The following is a 17,913-nucleotide window of genomic DNA, read 5'->3' on the forward strand; positions in this document are numbered from 1 at the left end:
GTTCGATACCTGGTTGGTGCACCTAGGATGCAACCCATAGATGTTTCTTTCTCACATTGATCTCTCTCTCCCTCTCACTGTCTGTCTCTCTCTCTCTCTCTTCTCCTCTCTAAAATCAATGAAAAAATTTTAAACATTAGATCTGCACCTATTCTATTCAAATTGAAAATATGTATGAATCATGATGGTTTAGTGAAAGTTCTAAATGTATTATTGACCAACTCTGCTTTAGGGAAGCTAGATTTTTAAGAGCTTGGGTTATATTATGGATTAAATAAATATTTCAAATAAATTTCAGTTTATTTAAAAATCTATCCTACAGTGATTCATGTAAGCTTGAGATAAGTCCATCAACTTATAACAGTATTAGAGGTCGGTCCAATACACAAAATTTGTGAAAGAGTAGGCCCTCCTTCCCCTGGATGCCGGTATCGGCTTCCTTCTGGCACCTAGTACTTGGGCTTCCCTCTGGCTCCCGGGACCTGGTCTTCCCTCTGGCTGCTGGCAGGCACCCAGGATCCAGGCTTCCCTTGCAGCCCAGCTTTACCTGGAAGGTTGTAAGTCTAATTAGCATATTATGCTTTTATTATTATAGACTAGAGCCCTGGTGCATGAAATTTGTGCACGGGGAGGGTGAGGGTGAGAGGGGATCCTTCAGCCCGACCTGCACCCTCTCCAATCCAGGAGCACTGAGAGGATGTCCTACTGATGGCTCAGGCCTGTTCCCCATGGTTCTCTGCTCTCTGCAGGGCCTGCCTGCTCCACACCATGGCAACGGGCAAGCAGGCCTTGCTGGGCGCTGCCTGCGGGCCACGCTTGCCTGCTTGGGGGTCCCTGTGGCGCCCCACCAGCAGGCCCTGCTGGGCGCTGCCTTTGGGCTGCGCTTGCCTACTCACAGATTGCCGCGGAGACCTGCCATGCCCAGCGACTCGCCAGTAGGCCCTGCTGGGTGCTTGCCTGCTCCAGGTTGACACAGCAATGCCTGCTGGGCTCATGTTGCTGGGGTGATGCTGCCAGCATCCTGCCCTGGCTGCTATGTGCGCTGCCATCTTGGTCGTGGAGTGATGGTTAATTTGCATATTACTCTTTTATTAGGTAGGACTAGAGGCCCGGTGCACGGAGGGGGGTCCCTCAGCCCGGCCTGCCCCTCTCACAGTCCGGGAGGCCTTAGGGACAGGAGGTGACTTGGCAATCAGGGGAAGGCGACACCCATTACACCTCTGCTGCTGCCACTGCCGACAGCACAAGCCTTGGCCGGCCCTGGTTACCTGCGCCTCGGGCGGCCCTGGGCGGCTGAGGGGCTGAGGGGACTGGGGGTCTCCGGAGGCAGGCATGTGGAAAGGGCCCAGCCTTGCTGTGTGTCTGCCGCCCCGGTGGGGCTGAGGGGACTGGGCGCTACCATCTTGTTGCATGTGGGCACTGCCATTTTTGAGGGTGTGGCAGTCAATTAGCATATTCCCTCCTTATTGGTTGTGGGCGCCACCATCTTTGCGATGGTGTGAGGGTTGATTAGCATATTCCATTTTTATTAGATAGGATGTTGATTTATCTTGAAGTCCTTTATTTAGAACCTTTTAACTGTACTCTGAAATGTAGTGTAATTTGTACTGTTTGTCATCGTGCTCATTTTTTTGTATGAATTTTTATTTTAACAAAATTTTAGGAAGTGAAATATTACATGATTGCTATGATAATCTGAAAACATTGATATTTAGTTGGGCAAAATCCTGTCTTATTAAAATAATGCACATTGTTGTTCTCATCAACAAGGTCTTCTATCTATTTTATTGGTGTTCATTTGGACAATACATATTTCCCTGTTTTGGATAATGAAGTAGTTGGAAAAAGAAAATATTTTTATAAAAATTATTTTCAACTAATGTGATTGTAAAATATATAGAAAAGGACTCATAGCCTGGCCGGTGTGGCTCAGTTGGTTGAGCTTCATCCCATGCACCTAGATGTCAGCCGTTCGATTCTCAGTTAGGGCACATGCCCAGATTTTGGGCTCAGTCCCCAGTAGGGGGCATGTAGATGGCAGTCAGTTGATGTTTTTCTCTCATTGATGTTTCTGTCCCTCTCCCTCTTCCTTCCTCTTTTTGAAATCAATTTAAAAATCCTATATAATAAAGAGGTAATCTGCAAATTAACCCTCACACCCTTACAAGATGGCTGCCTATGACCAGGCCGGCAGGGGGGTTAGTGAGGGATGACCAAACGACTGAACAAGCAGGCTTCATGGGGCAACCAGGCCAGCAGGGGGTTTAGTGAGGGACGAGCAAATGACTGAACAGCAGGCTGCGTGGGGTGACCAAGCCAGGGGGGTGCCATGAAGGGCGACCAGGCCGGCAAGGAGGGGGCAGTTGGGGGTGACCAGGCCAGCAGGGGGGACAGTTGGGGGCAACCAAGGCTGGCAGGGGGGGCAGTAAGAAGCAACCAGGCTGGCAGGGGGAGGGCAGTTAAGGGTGACCAGGCTGGCGGGGGGTGGTGTGCAGTTGGGGGCGACCAGGCCAGCAGGGGGCAGTAGGGGGTGATTAGGCTGGCAGGGGGGGCAGTGAGGGGCAACCAGGCCATCAGGGGGGCAGTTAGGGGTGATCAGACCAGCAGAGGGGGACAGTAGGGGGTGACCACGCTGGCAGGGGCAGCAGTAAGGGCTGACCAGGTCAGCGGGGCGGGGGGGGGGGGCAGTTAGGAGTGACCAGGCTGGCAGGAAGGGGGCAGTTGGGAGCAACCTGGCTAGCAGTGGCGGGCAGTTAGGGGTGACCTGGTCAGTAGGTGGGGCAGTTAGGGGCGATCAGGCCAGCACGCGGAGGCAGTGAGGGGCGATTGGGGGAGGGGGCAGTTAGGGGCGACCAGGTAGGCAGGCAGGTGAGTGATTAGGAGCCAGCAGTCCAGGATTGTGAGAGAGATGTCCGACTGCCGGTTTAGGCCCGATTCCCAGGATCAGGCCTAAACCGGCAGTCAGACATTCCCCCGAGGGGGAATTTTATGCACCGGGCCTCTAGCATATATATAAAAAGAAAAGGATACTTTTCTAGATTGGTTGCTAATGAAATTTCATGCAGATGATTCCCATTTCAGTGACATTAGAGACTCTTGTTTGATATATTATGCATCCAATTTTGACAAGAATCTGTACCTAATATTTCACCTGCTTTATTTCTAGAATTTAACACGTGAATTGGACAACAAGGAAAAACAGCAACTACAGATGTTGGATCAACTTAAGGAGATCCAGAATCACTTTGAGACGTGTGATGCCAAGTGCAAACAAGCTGATCACCAGATCTCCGAGCTGACGCACCATGCTGAGGATGCAACCAAGCAGGCGGAGCAGTACCTCCTAGAGTTCCAGCAGTCAGAGGCCCTGAGGCAGGAGGCAGAGAAGAGGAGAGAGGAGCTGAAACTGAAAGCTCAGGATTCCATTAGGCAGTGGAAGCTGAAGCATAAGAAGTTAGAGCGAGCAATGGAGAAACAATCTGAAACTCTGGATCAACTGACAGACAAGAATAATCAGGTATAAACGCCAAATTCCTAAGGAATTATTTTTGCTGTGACCAACCATTCATTCATCTGTCCTGTGATCAAACACTTATGCGCCATGCTGTGCATATAATCTATCAAGATGTCCTTGATAGAAGAGTGTTTATGTCTTGACTCTTTCAAGGTAAAGAGTGATTTTGTTTTGTTTTTTAATCTTTTAAAAGCCTTTTTTTATTCCATGGCTTTTCAGAGTTGGCCCTTAAAATAGATCTAACCTCTCCTCCAGTTTAATTTTTATTTCCTTACATTGAAATCATTGCTTAATACTCATGTGTAAGAAAATCACAAAATCTTTCTTAAGAATCATGTGACTTTTCACCCAAGGCATTTATTTTACAATTTCATTTCTTGGTATTCTTCAACTTAAGTATTTGTTAAAAAGAAGCATTTAAAAATGCAGTAGTTACTACTTGACCATTTTGTGGCAGCCACTATAATGGGTTTGGTTAGATGACTGATATCGATAATCTCACTGAATGAATAGTATTTTCAGATCACAAGCCTCTTTAAGACCCTGCTTTTGTGCCCTTTTGATAGCAATGAAAAGCATTTCACTGATCTATGTATGCATTTCACATCATCTTTTCTCTTGCATAATCAGTTACTTTAAATGGATTTTATGCTCCTATGTTGATTTTCCAGTATATCTTTGGGTTGAATTAAACCCAGATGTTTATAAGATAACTAGAAAAGGTGCCCCACCTCCCGCAGTGCGAGGAGGCACCCTGCAGGCTGCCGCAGGAGTCAGGCTGGACTGGTGCCTCGGGCGGCTGGGACCCACGCCTGCCACGGGAGTCAGACCAGACAGGCGCCACGGGTGGCCAGGACCCATGCCTGACTTCCACCCCAGGCCCTCCCTGCCCTTCTGCCTGTGTCCACTCCGGGGCTGCCCAAGCTGCCATGGTGGCTCTAGCAGGTCCCCCTGTGTCTGTCTCCATCTCCGTTCTGGGCCTCACCTGCGCACACAACCTCCTCCTGTCTGGTGGTTACCTGTTACGGCATCCAGGCCTAATTTGCATATTACCTCTTTATATGTATAGATAAGCAGGAAAGTCATGATTTGATTTTTATCCATGTTTAGTCTTGGTTTATCATTTCTTCTTTGTCATTTGTCACTTGTCAAGAACTATGAACATTCTAGAATAATCATCATTTAGATAAGTTGACTTTCTTTAAAAAGAAAACAAAATGTAAGACATTTACATTCGTGAAATCAATTGTCAGCACATAAGAGTGACAGGTCTTTGTTTCAGATGAGCTCTCATGGAAAAGATATTTTACCTCTTATATAGGAGTTTCTCAGACCTATAGACGATGGAGGAAGTGATCGCTTGGCCCTCACTGTGGATGCTTGCTTTCCAATTTAACCCAGTGGGCTCATTCTGGGTGGACCAGTTGCCCAGATGTAAACAGCTCTAAAGCTTTCAGACTTGAATCTGAACTGATTTGATTCCAGGAAATTGCTTAACCTTGATTATTCTGCTGTCAGCCTGGTCTGGCAACTGGTTCAGTGAGCCTGCCTATAAGGGAGGTTGCTAGGGGGAACAGTGGTTGGGGGGGGGGATTGATTAATTGAGAACCATCTGGGGATTTTACTTAATTAGAGGAAATTTAGAAGAGTCCATGCCATCAGGCAGTATCCTAATCCATGGTGCTGAGAGTTTTCTAGATTGAGCTTTTCAGAATATTAAAGATTGTTAAACAATCATTTTTCAGATACTCCTGATATAATTATTTTTTATCACTTAGCATTGCTAATAATAAGCAAAGAAGTAGTTTTAAAGTGATTGCCATAGTTAGGGTAGTATCACAATTATCACAGCAGGCATTGTAATTTCCACTTTAAAAGCCTTAAAATTAATGCAGCATGTTGCAGTTATAGCAATGGTTAATCAAGGAAGAAAGGGTAACATATATTTCACTGCAAATGCATGTGTTCAGTAAATCTGTGTTGTGGAAATACATTGTAAATAATTTTTGGGAAAAGTGTTTTTATACATCTTACTGAATAATACCACTAATGAGAATTTGATTCTTAATACAATTTCAAAGCCATCTTAAGGCATTAGTAATACAGCCTACTCCTTTTTTTTTTTTTTTTTTAGGACTAATTATTTTCAAAAAGTGCCTCCAGGGTATATTTGGAAGTGTATATTAAAATAAAAATGATACTGGTTGACAAGTAAAACATATTATGGTTTAAAGAATAAATTAATTGTTTAATAAGTAGCTTTGTTGAGCCATTTTATATGGTCAAAGATATAATTTTTGGATTTTAAAAATAGTTCTGTGCATACTTCCATATCTTTTAACAGAATAATTTATTTTCTGCTTTAATATTTTCCAGTTAAAAATACATTAGAAGGGCCCTGGCCAGATTGCTCAGTTCTGGACAGGCTTGTCGTTCTGTACACCAAAGGTTGCGGGTTAGATTCCTGGTCAGGGTACATACCTGGGTTGCAGATTCGATCCTAGTTGGGGCATGTACTGGAGGCAGCTAATCAGTGTTTTTCTCTCTCTCATGGATTTTTCTCTCTCTTTTTATCCCTCCTCTTTCTATCTAAACATATCCCCTGGTTAAGATTAAAAAAACCCAACCTTTATTAAAAATTACATTAGAAGGCTAAAAGCTTTTATTTTTCTAAATATTGCTCTGTGCTCTGATTTATTTGCTTTTTGTTTTTTGTTTTTTTTTGCTTTTTACATCTTTGGAATCTTGGTAGACTACTATATATATCTATAGATATGTATCTATATGTATATATAGATGTATCTATAGATATGTATCTATAGATATATATATAGATACATCTATATATATATATATCATCTTAAAAACTACTTAATTACTGAAGGATATGGAATATCAGTCAAATGGCATATCATTGCAGAAACAAACAGAAATCAGATTGTATACTTTCCTTTCAAAGACAATGGCATGGATGTATACATCAGGGAATCATGGTATTCTTTAGGATATGTAGATGAATGTGTATTGGAAGACCTAAAATTCTATAGATACCTATAATCTACTCATAAGTTGTGATGTTTTTGTTCTTATTAATTAATTAATAAATTAATTAATTAAAAATTATAGTTGACATAAAATATATTAGTTTCAGGCCCAAAATAAGCATGAAACCTTTGTTTTACTTTTGAAGTGCTGTTTGAAGTCATTGGCTTTTATACATGCTTGGAAAATGCTAAAGAAAAAACACACAACTGATTCTGTTCATAACATATGCTTTTCTGAATGTTCCAAATTCTTATATCTTTTTAACATGGATAATGGGAATCCTCTTAGGTTATGTGTGTGTGTATGTTTGTGTGTGTTTTCTGAATTGGCAGAATACTTGGCTTGCTTGTGTGTCTTGAGCTTTTTGTTTGATAATCTTTGACTTCAAGAATCTTATATTGTCATTTTTCCTTCTGTGTATTGCTTTCATGCTGAGGAAAAACAAGAGCAATATGTAATAAATACTGTCTTTTAAAGTTTGAATTTTTCATGTCTAAAAAGTGAGAAGGATCAATGCTTAAGTGAGTACTTTAAAAATATGTAAGCAGTCCTATCAAATGCTATTAAGGAAAGGATAGATCACTGATATATATTGTAGGGCCAAAGTAGTTTACAGTTGTTCATATGAAAAATTATACAATAATTAATGCATAATAATATAAGAATAAACTCTGTTTTGTGTACTCACAACTATAAGCCTACTTTTGCCCCACCCTGAATTAGCATAATTTAGCAATCTGCATGTTCCCTCACAGGCAAATAAATAACTTATTATTATTATTTTTAATTTCCTTGTCCACCTTTAGTTAATTCAAAAAAACTACGTGTCCTCTGTCATCAGGCCTTTGAGGAGTTCGCTCCTACTCCTATATCCACCATGGTTTTACAGTCTCATTCTTTTGGCTTTACCCAGCCATTACAGTTCTTTCATAATCTTTACTTACAGCTGACCTTTGGAAGCAGGGTTTTCTTGATTAGAACATTCTCCCTATTGTTCCTGACTGCGATGTATTTTTCCATTATGTGTCAACATTTCTCATGGATTTTTACACCTGACTTCCCCTCAACCTGTTTCATTACATGCAATTTTGGCCATTATCTTTGGCGACCTCAAAGTTTCAGTCATTAACCTATTTAATTCTGTATCTTCATACTTCACTAATTTCCTAATTTACCTTCAGACCACTCAGCAGCTAAGTTCTGTGACTAAAATTTGTTATCATTTGTAATTTCTATATGTTCAGATCGCTAGTTCCAAAATTACAGTCTCTGATCTTACACATTTCCTCTTTCCCCCTTTCCTTTTTGAACCATTGGCATTTGATTTTCATCTTCCTGCATCCCTCTGGTTGTTCAGTCATTTCCTGCAATCAGTTTTTTCCCCGTCAGACTGGACTTCCTGAAAAGCTACTCTGATGACATGCTCACTGGCATCTTTAATTTCTTCCTTCCACCTCACACATTTTACTGACCTGCAATCTATAATCAACCCAGCTCTCTACTTTTTCCATCCCCACACAAAACTTACATAGAAATGTCAGTGGGCTCCTATAGTAGTCTTGGTTACTTCCCCACCCCAATCCATTCCATTCAGAAAGAAATTCACGTGGCCCAACTACTAGGCATGCAAGCCTATTCTGCTCAATAAATAAAGAATTCTCTGTGAAGTCTGTTGGGGAGCTTTGGGTAAACATTTACTCACGCTTAAAAATGATGCATGAGAAGAGAGCTTTTTTCCTTCTCTTGATGTGGTGTTTGGCTGGAATGCCTGGAATGGCTGAAGCTGTCTTGCTATGGTCCTGAGAATGAAGCCTCACACAGAGAGGGTATTGCTGAGAGAAATGCAGAGAGGTGGACCTGAGGTTTGACGTACTGTGTCTGCAGCAGTCCTGTCTCGGGAGATGATAATAAATTACCTGGTGGTTTAGGCCAACTTGGATTGTAGTTTTTCTCTTATTCTCAGTAGCTGATATGAAACAGCAATTCTAGGTGCTATTAGTGAGAGAACCTAAATATAGGATTGGCTAAATGGAGAAGTGGGGTGATGACAGGGAGGATCATACATTTCTAAAGGGAAAGTTGGCACACTTTACTGTGCTATTGGAAGTAGTTGGTTTAACCATCAGGAAGCATACCCTGGGGCATTGACGCTACGCCTCAGAGTGTGGTATTAAGTGACCAGTAAGAAAACTTTAGGATGTTGGCGTATGTTGTGTACTTCTTGCTGCCTTCAGAAAGGTCCTATAAGAGAAAGACAAGTATGGATTAAAACTGGTCTGTTTAAAAGCAGAGAGCTAAATTTTTCGTGTGGAGAAATTGAAAATCTGCAATTTGTAATCCAAATTTTCTGAGTATGATCATTTGGAGTCTTTTAGGGTTGGGAAAGTCGACTTATCTATCCATCCTGAAGTTAGTCCAAGCAAGAGAGGGAGGTCAGACACATAGCAGAAATAAATATGAAGTAAAAAAAAACAAAAACAAAAACCAACCCAAAAAACAGCAAGCCAGATTTCTTGGGCCCTTTTCAAGCACTTCTATAGTTAAGCATTCCTGGCCACACAAAGGAGCCCCATGTCCTTTGTTTTGAGTATCCTCAAGGTAAAGGCTATTCAACTGAGGACTCCTGGGAATGTCTAGAATATTTAGGTGGGTGGTTAAGACACTGACATTTTCAGACTCAGAGACAATGTCTAGACAATATCTAGAGCTGTGGCTACTAGCCAAGCAATTAATCAGAAACAAATGGATGAACTTAGTTTTTAGTACCTGTGTTGCCAAAGAAATTTCAAACTTGACTGTTACTTTTGTCATGAGGTGATGTGTGTGTGTGTGTGTGTGTGTGTGTGTGTGTGTGTGTGTGTGTGTGTAACCTGCAGAATTGTAGAGTAGCAGAGCCTGAGCTTTGAAGAACTCTTCCTGAGCCACCCAATCAATTCCTGCTATGTGGGGGGGAAAAATATCCTCACTTTTTAAACTAACTTTAGGAAGACATGATAGTATTTTAAATCAAAGACATTTTACCTGCTTGAGCTTCATCTTGAAAATATGATTTCTATCTTCGGGGCTGCACAGAAGTCTCTCAACTCATGGCCAGGGGGCTTTGTTACTTGTTCTAAAAATTAATCACTGTATTTAAGTCTCCTCCCCTTTTTCTAGGTGGTATTAGTGTCCTTACAGCCATGACTTGGTTCTGTCCCTTTTTGTCTTCTCTAGTTGGTAAGTTGAGTGACCTCCCAAAGACATTTTACTCTTTGACTGGACCTGTCAATAGGATGAGATTTCACTCCCATGATTATGTTATGTTAGATGGCACAGTTGACCTTAAAATAAGGAGATTATCTAAATGACCCTAATCTAATCACAAGAGCCATTAAAAGCAGGTAGAATTTTGTCTGTTGGGAGAAGGCAGTGATGGCAAACCTTTTGAGCTCGGCATACCAGCATTTTGAAAAACCCTAACTTAACTCTGGTGCCGTGTCACATATAGAAATTTTTTGATATTTGCAACCATAGTAAAACAAAGACTTATATTTTTGATATTTATTTTATATATTTAAATGCCATTTAACGAAGAAAAATCAACCAAAAAAATGAGTTCCCGTGTCACCTCTGACATGCGTGTCATAGGTTCGCCATCACTGCGATAAGGGGAAGTTAGAGGGATTCAGAACTATGAGATTTATTGTGGTGTTGCTGGTGTCAGAGACAGAAGAGACCCTGAGCCAAGGAGATCAGATGACCTTTAGAAGTTAGAACAACCCTTGGCCCAAAACTAGGAAGGAAACAGGAACCCAAGTTCACAGAACTAAATTCTTCCAACAATATGAATGAACTTGGAAGCGGATTCTTCCCCAAAGGCTCCAGACTAGAGTCCAAGTCAGCTGACACCTTGGTTTCAGCCCCAGGAGACTCCTAGCAGAATGCCTTGCCTGGAATTATGACCTATGGACACAGTGAGGTAATAAATGGATATTGTTTCCAGCCACTAAATTTGTTGGAATTTGTCACACTGCAGTAGAAAAACAATACATCTACCCTTAGGCTTATCTGTAATTCCAGCCATTTTTCCTGCCTTACAATCTTTCCAAAGTGAACTCATTTATCTGTGTTCAGTGTTTGCAATCCAGGGACACTGACTTATCAGTCATTCCTCTTCACAGTTTTGATCACTCTCTTGCATGAATACCAAGGTTTCTCCTTGAACTTAAATCCCACCCCTGCTTTTTGTATCCCCTTTCCCACACGTGTTCACAGCTCTATGATGTAACTACTATGCTCTTTATAATTTCCTTAAGGCCATAGAACTACTTATGACTGGACTGAGAAGCAAATTCAGTTCTCTGGCTAGAGCTCAACTGCTTAATCACCCACCCACATCCTTTATTGTTTCTCATGTCAGCTTCATTCTGTTTCTCCCTGTTTGAACTGAGGGATTTGAAGAAACTTTGCTTTTGAGCGATTCACTAATTTTATCATGGATTGTTTCACACTGATGTATTAAAATGTGAAGTGTCAAAATGTCTTGCAAGTATTGAGACAGGATAGTAAGAGGCTAGAAAATTTCTTGGCAAAAGGAATTGGGAAACCCAGATAGATAGTTAAACAGCAGTTTGCAGCCATCTAGTAAATCTAGGTGCCAAGCAGTTTGCAGCCATCTAGTAAATCCTATCTTCCCCAAACCAAGGACACTGAAGAGTAAATGCTTTGCACTTCTCCCCAACCAGAGGGTAAATAGCTTAAATCACCCTATTCAGGGAGACAGATAGCAGAAATCCAATTAGTGCCATTTGCCAATCACACCCAAGGACAAATGAAGTTAAGGGAATAAATCTCATTTTGGCACATCAGCATAAAACTGATGAATATTCTATTGAGATCCTCCCTGAAGACCTCCCCTAAACGCCCAGCCTTTAAACCCCCACAAAAGTAAGGTCCCAGCTTGGGCTCTCCCTCCCTGGAACACACCCTCCCCATTCCCCTACTTCCTCCTTTTCTTTCCCCACAGGCCTGCATCACCTAAATTCAAAGAAATCCCAGAGAAACTTGCAACCAGTGCAGCACGGGCAGTAGTAGTTTATCTTGGACAAACCTCCTGTCCCTAAGGTCTTCTTTTTCTCAGAAGTGAGCCAAAGTCACCCATCCTAGGCTCATCCCCCCTCCCCCCAAGTACCGCTCCTGTTATTCTAGGGCTAGGCCCTTCTTTGTTCCACTGTCCACAGTTTTAATAAATGTCCTCTAAAAGTCACCTGGCCAGTCTGGTGTGGCTCTGTGGTTGAGCATCTCAATTCCCTGTCAGGGCACATGCCTGGGTTGTAGGCTCAATCCCCAGTAGGGGGCGTGCAGGAGGCAGCCTATCAATGATTCTTATCATTGATGTTGCAATCTTTCTCCCTCTCTCTTCCTCTCTGAAATCAATAAAAAATGTATTTAAAAAAATTTGCCCGGACTCCTGTTGTGAAATTTTTTCCTGTATGAAATCAAGAACCCACACACTACTGGCCAGCCCTATGCAGACCCACTAAGGGCCAGGACCTCTTTCCAGTAACAGTATTTGCGTTTTAATTCATTATTTCAAATTCTGAAATGAGAATCTTAATTTTTTTTCTGGGTTTGAGCTATGGTGGGCATCAGTAAGCAGGTACAGATATTGTCCTTGGTGCCAGTGTTGGAGTTATGTTTGTGACAATTTCTGCTTCCTTCGTTGCTGGCTCTTTTATTTGCATTAATGATTAGTGAGAATTAGAAGGTCAGTTCTTGATCTCTGTCCCTCAGTGTATACCCTAACCCCCCTAAGGAGGCTGGCAGAGGGTGATGGCTGCCTGGTCTCTTGCCTTTTCTCTTGAGATCCTTCCCAACCTCGTCCAGTCTTAAATTAATCTCATTTCTACCTTTACGGGGGCCTCAAGACTCCTAGTTATGTACTGTTGTGTTTCTCATCACTATTGACATTATTTTATTAATAATGGCTGATTATGCCATTACTTTTCTTAGATTGTATCTGTGTGCTTTCCTATATTATCTTCTATATCGGTTTGAGGTTTTTCCTTTTTAAAAGTATGGCATTGAAATGTAAATAAATCATTGTTATTTTAAATAAACTATACTATGTTATTTCAACCTCTGATAAATTATAATAGTATTTTTCTTTCCCTATTCTTTGGATCAATTTTATCTTACATGTAAATATTTATGTATGAGCAAGGATTGATATATTTTGGTGATGAAAATCTGAAACATTTTAATGTGCTATTTCAGAATAATTGCATGTTTCCTCTTTTTCTAGGCTGAAATAATTTTCAAAAATCAAAAATAACAAATATTTTTTTTGTGAATTAAACTTTATTTTGTTTTCTGGTACTGTCTATGGTGACTTTTATATTTTATTTTCTTATTTTTTCTATGTTGAATTTTATAGTAATTTTTTTTTATTTTGTGTTTTTAACCTGGTAGATCATAAAAGAAAAGGATGACTTGAAAAGCCAGCTTTATGTGGCGTTACAACAAATAGAGAACCTTCGAAAGGAATTGAACGAGGTCCTAACCAAGCGGGCCCTTCAGGAGGAGGAGCTTCACTGCAAGGAGCAGAAGCTAAGTGACGTGAAGGCCCATCAAGCTGACCTTGAACTAGAAGTCAAGGATTCCCTGGACACCATCCATAGGCTAGACACTGAAATCCAAAAGCAGAATAAGCTTCAGAGCCAACTGAAAGTGGAGAAAGCTCACCTGGAGGAAGAAATTGCAGAACTAAAGAAGAGCCAGGCCAAGGACAAAGCTCAGCTTCTGGAGATGCAAGAGGCCATCAAGAACTTGAGTGCCATCCGGGCAGACCTGGCTAATAAATTGGCCGAGGAACAGAGAGCCAGGAAGGAAGTGCTTAAGAACCTTTCTGACCTCAAGACACAGGCGGAATCTAGAGATGAAGAAACAACTACAATCATTACCCAGTTAAAGCTGGAACGAGACGTGCACCAGAGGGAGCTGGAAGATCTCTCGTCCTCACTGGAGAGTGTGAGAACTAAACACGAACAAAACGTCCAGGAGCTCATGAAGCACTTCAAGAAAGAGAAGAGTGAAGCCGAGAATCATATCAGGACACTTAAGGTACATGTGCTGAATTATCTGATGGTACTGAAGGAATTCTTCTGGTGGCTCATGAAGTCAATAAAGCGTAAACTTTTAGAGATCATTCTGTATCCCCAAGCACTGAGGGGAAGCTGAAACTAACAATAAAGAGGCTTATCCATGGCTGTTTGGCCAGGTTGAAATGAGTTATAGCAGCCACCTGGGAGCACCTCTTTTGGAGCACTGAAGCCTTTTAAAAGGAACCATTAGCTATTTGGGGAGTTCAGAAAAAGGCAGAGGTGGCAGTAAGTTGTGGGTCTGAAAAGTGCCCTCATTCAACACTTATGATCTCCTAAAATGTAAAAGGCAAAGACTTACCAAGGCCATAGAAGCTATAACCACAGCCCTTAGTAGTATGGTAACTAAAGTGGATAGCTTACGGGCTGTGTAAACCTACAGCTTTGGGATTTACCCTTCCTTTTCCAAATCAAAGGTGCCTGGGTAAATGCATAATTGAGTTCTTGCATTGGGGGAAGTGTTTCCAATTCTAATGGTATTAGCATTTCACCATGCAGCGGCTAAATAACTTTATAATACAATTGTCAGGAGTATGATAAATCTATCCCTTCTTTCTGCTTCATTTTTTTCTCTCCATGGTGCTTATCATCATATAGATTCCATATTATTTATTTTTTTAGTCAGTCTTTATTGGAATGAACACTTGTCAGAGATATGAAGAAGAGCTTATCTTGAAAATAAAAGATGGATTCTATATTGATTGATTAGCTGTGACAATCATAATAATAGTAGAAGACATATTTTAGCACTTACTTTGTGCCAATTATTACTGTAAGAACTTTACATGTGTTAATTTAATATTCCTGCAGACTGTATGGTATTATTTTCTCTCTGTTCAGGAAATTGAGATATGGGAAGTTAAGTAACTTGCCCAAGGTGGAAAGTAGTTGAGGTAGCATTTAAACCCAGGTAAAGTAAGTACCTATTTCTTAAGTACATTGCTGTACTGGAAAAGGTTTATTCATAAGAATGTCTAGGTATGGACTTGGGAGACTAGGTGGATAACGAGGCTATTTGTCAAGATAGATAATATGAACAGAACAGATTTGGAGAGAACAATTCAAAATCCATGTTGAGTTAGGAAGAAGGGAACTTAAGCCTAACCATGAAAGTCTAGGTAGAATAGTCATTACATAATAGGTTAGATGTTGAGGAGGAACTTGAGATTAAACTTAAATATTTACAGCCAGTAACTCATTGGTGGTCATTGAAATCATGGGATTTGGATGAAGTCATGCAAGGAGAAGGAAGAGGATGAAAACCCTAGAACATCAACGTTTAAGGGAAAAATTGAGAAAGATCTTTTGCAAATAAAAGTAAAGGAACATATGAAGGAGAGGAGGAGAACCAGAAGAGAGTGGAAATTCAGGTAGAACATTTTTGAGAAAGGTATAGTCAAGAGTGTCAAATGTGGCGCACAGGCTAAAAGAAGAATTAAAAGAGAGTTTATTCTGTTTGTGTGAGATTGGTGGAGAAGGTCCATGAGGAGATGTGAGGAGGTTGGATAAAAAATAGAGTAGATAGCACTTAACAGGAGACAGGGCACATCTTCCTCTGAAGGTTTTGAAAGAAACCAGTAAGATGGAGGAAGCTCATAGTCTGAGCTCATTGCTGTGAATGCTAACCAGTCCTGTTCCTCCTTCTGAAGTAGAGCAGGGCAGCAGGGCAGTAAGTACTTTATGAGTGGCGAGACGTAAACGGCTCTGAAGGCTGGTAGAAACTGCATGAGACTAGTCTGGGAGCGTGTCATGCACTGATGTAGCTAACATTGGTGGTGAAGTATCATGAGCAAAGGAATGATAGTGGAAGTATAGGAATCTACAACTGTAGGTTGCTTATTTGGTCAGGAATTTTTATGTTAGAGTTTAGATTTTCAGAGTTAAAGCCCAAGGTGTGATAATGCAATTGGTTCTGTTTCGGGATGTGGATGAAGGTGATTGGAATACAACAGGTCAGATAACTTTGATGTTAGTTTATTGGATAGATATTTGGGTATTTATGATGCTATTGTGAAGGCATCGATTGATCACATGCCAGAAAGGATGACTTGTCAATCAGCTGTTGCCAGCAGGGAAGGGAGAGTTGATGAGAAACAGTGTGAATCTCAAAGGAAGGCAGGGTTTTTAATGAGGATAGCTATATAGTGACTTATTAGGTCCTGGCTTGAGAAATGGTTCTTTCCAGGATGGTCCTTTCCCGTAATGCGGCCTGATCCTTCAAGGACAAATTCATTTTTCATCTCTTCTATAGATTCATTGAAGTTGGGATGAATCTCCAATCCTCTGTGTTTTTATAGCTCTTTGTTGTATAGAATAGCAAGCACATTTAGGCTGCCTTATATTGTTTTTTTGTGTGCTCATAAGTTTCCAGAGGAGCAGGTGGTAGGTCTCAGTCATTTTTGTGTCTCTTTACATCAAGATGTCAAACTCGTGGCCTGCGGGCCACATCTGACCCACAACGAACATTTTTGCAGCCCAGCCAATATAATGGTGTGAGCAGTTATTTACAATTATGAAAGGAAACAAGTCTTCGGTCAGATCCAGAATTACTGACATTCACCTTGGGTCAGTTTTGAAAATAATCACTGTGAACAAGATTTCCCCCAAAGTAGGAAAAATATAGCAGAGAAGAGAGGCCAAGTGTCAGGAAGAAAACATTAATTGTATCATTGTTCTTGTTCTCCTTTTTATACTATACTTTTTGAAATAAACCTACGTCTCTACGAAAATTGGAGTTTTTGTTTTTGTGGCCCACGTAAACTTAAACCTTGTTTATTTGGCCTATGTTAGCCTTTGAGTTTTACATTATCTAACAATGTTTGAGACATACTGAAGATATTCAATGGATGTGGGTTGAAATTTTTTTTAATATACTTTTATTGATTTCAGAGAGGAGGGTAGAGGAAGGGAGAGATTGAAACTGAACTGAGTCCAGCACGGCCAGGGTTGAACCTGAGGAGGGGCCATGAAGGATTAAAGAAGACAGACAAGAGAATACAGTTGGGGCTAGGTAGGTTCACTTGTGCCTGAATGAGGACACAGTGACACAGCCTATAAGCCGAAGCTTTATTTTACAGTCAGAGCACACAAAGCAAGACAAGAGAAGTGGTCAACATGTTTACTATGTTCTTGCGAGTTTCACCTTGTTTTGGCAGCACTTGCTGCACCTCCCATAGCCCATTAGCTATCTAGGAAGGAACAAAGGAGTACTATAAGGTCAAGCTTAATTATGCTAGGAGGGCTTTGCCCTCCAAGCTGGGACTTGTTTGTGGCCCTGCCACAGGTCAGTCGGAGGCTTAACTCTATTGTCGCTCCCTACGAGAAACATCAATGATGAGAGAGAATCATTGATTGGCTGCCTCCCACATGCCCCCTACTGGGGTTTGAGCCTTCAACCTGGGCATATATCCTGACCAAGGAATCAAACTGTGAACTCTTGGTTCATAGGTCAAGGCTCAACCACTGAGCCATGCCAGCCAGGCGGGTCAAATTGTTTAAAAGCTGGAAATCGGAGGACTTGCTCCTGAATTGCTCTGTGATCTTTATGGCTTGGATTTCCCCCTGTAATGGGGAAAACTAATTTCCTCAACTTTTGTTTAGGAAGTACTTTGTGTTCATGTTCTGTGTATACCCTGAAACCATTAGACTTTTTTTTTTTTTTAATTTGGAAGACTGAGATTTAGGAGGGGTGTTGCAGCTACTCTTTAATGTGGCACAAAAGCAACACAAGAACTTAAAAGGAGAACCAGAGATTCTGCGAGCCTTGCACTTTGCTTTTAACTGAATGAGTTACCCATAAGGGACAACCCTCATCTCATGCTATTTCATTAATATAACCTTATACTTTTGCTTACGTATATTAATTAAAAGGAGTTGATAACAATGGACATCACAGAATATTTAATAGACTGAATTATGTACAAGAGTGCTTTGGATAGTAGCTCTATAAATGTTATATTTTGTTATCTTTCAGCTTTATTACTTTTTCTGAGTCTAATAAGTGCTGGTATTTCACCCCTATTTTTCCACTGCACAAATTATAGTTCTCTATCTAGAAATACCCTTCTCATGCCTGTTTTTAAAATTAAATGTAAAATATTTTAATGAAATAATGTAGCTGCTATTAATATTTGAAGAATATTGGGTTATCACTTTTTGGGAATTAAAAGACCAAGGATTGGAGTTATATACTTTTGCCACTTGTTGGCCGTATGA

General features: G+C 40.9%; 1 protein-coding gene across 8 annotated transcripts in view; it reads left to right on the top strand.

Moving 5' to 3' along the window:
• Nucleotides 1-17,913, top strand: part of CEP128 (centrosomal protein 128) — a 343,429-nt gene that overhangs the window by 114,832 nt on the left and 210,684 nt on the right. For all 8 annotated transcript variants that reach the window (XM_059688963.1, XM_059688957.1, XM_059688982.1 and 5 more), the window contains 2 exons: nucleotides 3,167-3,517; nucleotides 13,010-13,660. In XM_059688963.1, coding sequence (XP_059544946.1) covers nucleotides 3,167-3,517; nucleotides 13,010-13,660 — 1,002 coding nt within the window. The remainder of the gene's footprint in view (nucleotides 1-3,166; nucleotides 3,518-13,009; nucleotides 13,661-17,913) is intronic.

This window comes from Myotis daubentonii, chromosome 1, assembly GCF_963259705.1.
Source record: "Myotis daubentonii chromosome 1, mMyoDau2.1, whole genome shotgun sequence".
Taxonomy (NCBI): Eukaryota; Metazoa; Chordata; class Mammalia; order Chiroptera; family Vespertilionidae; genus Myotis; species Myotis daubentonii.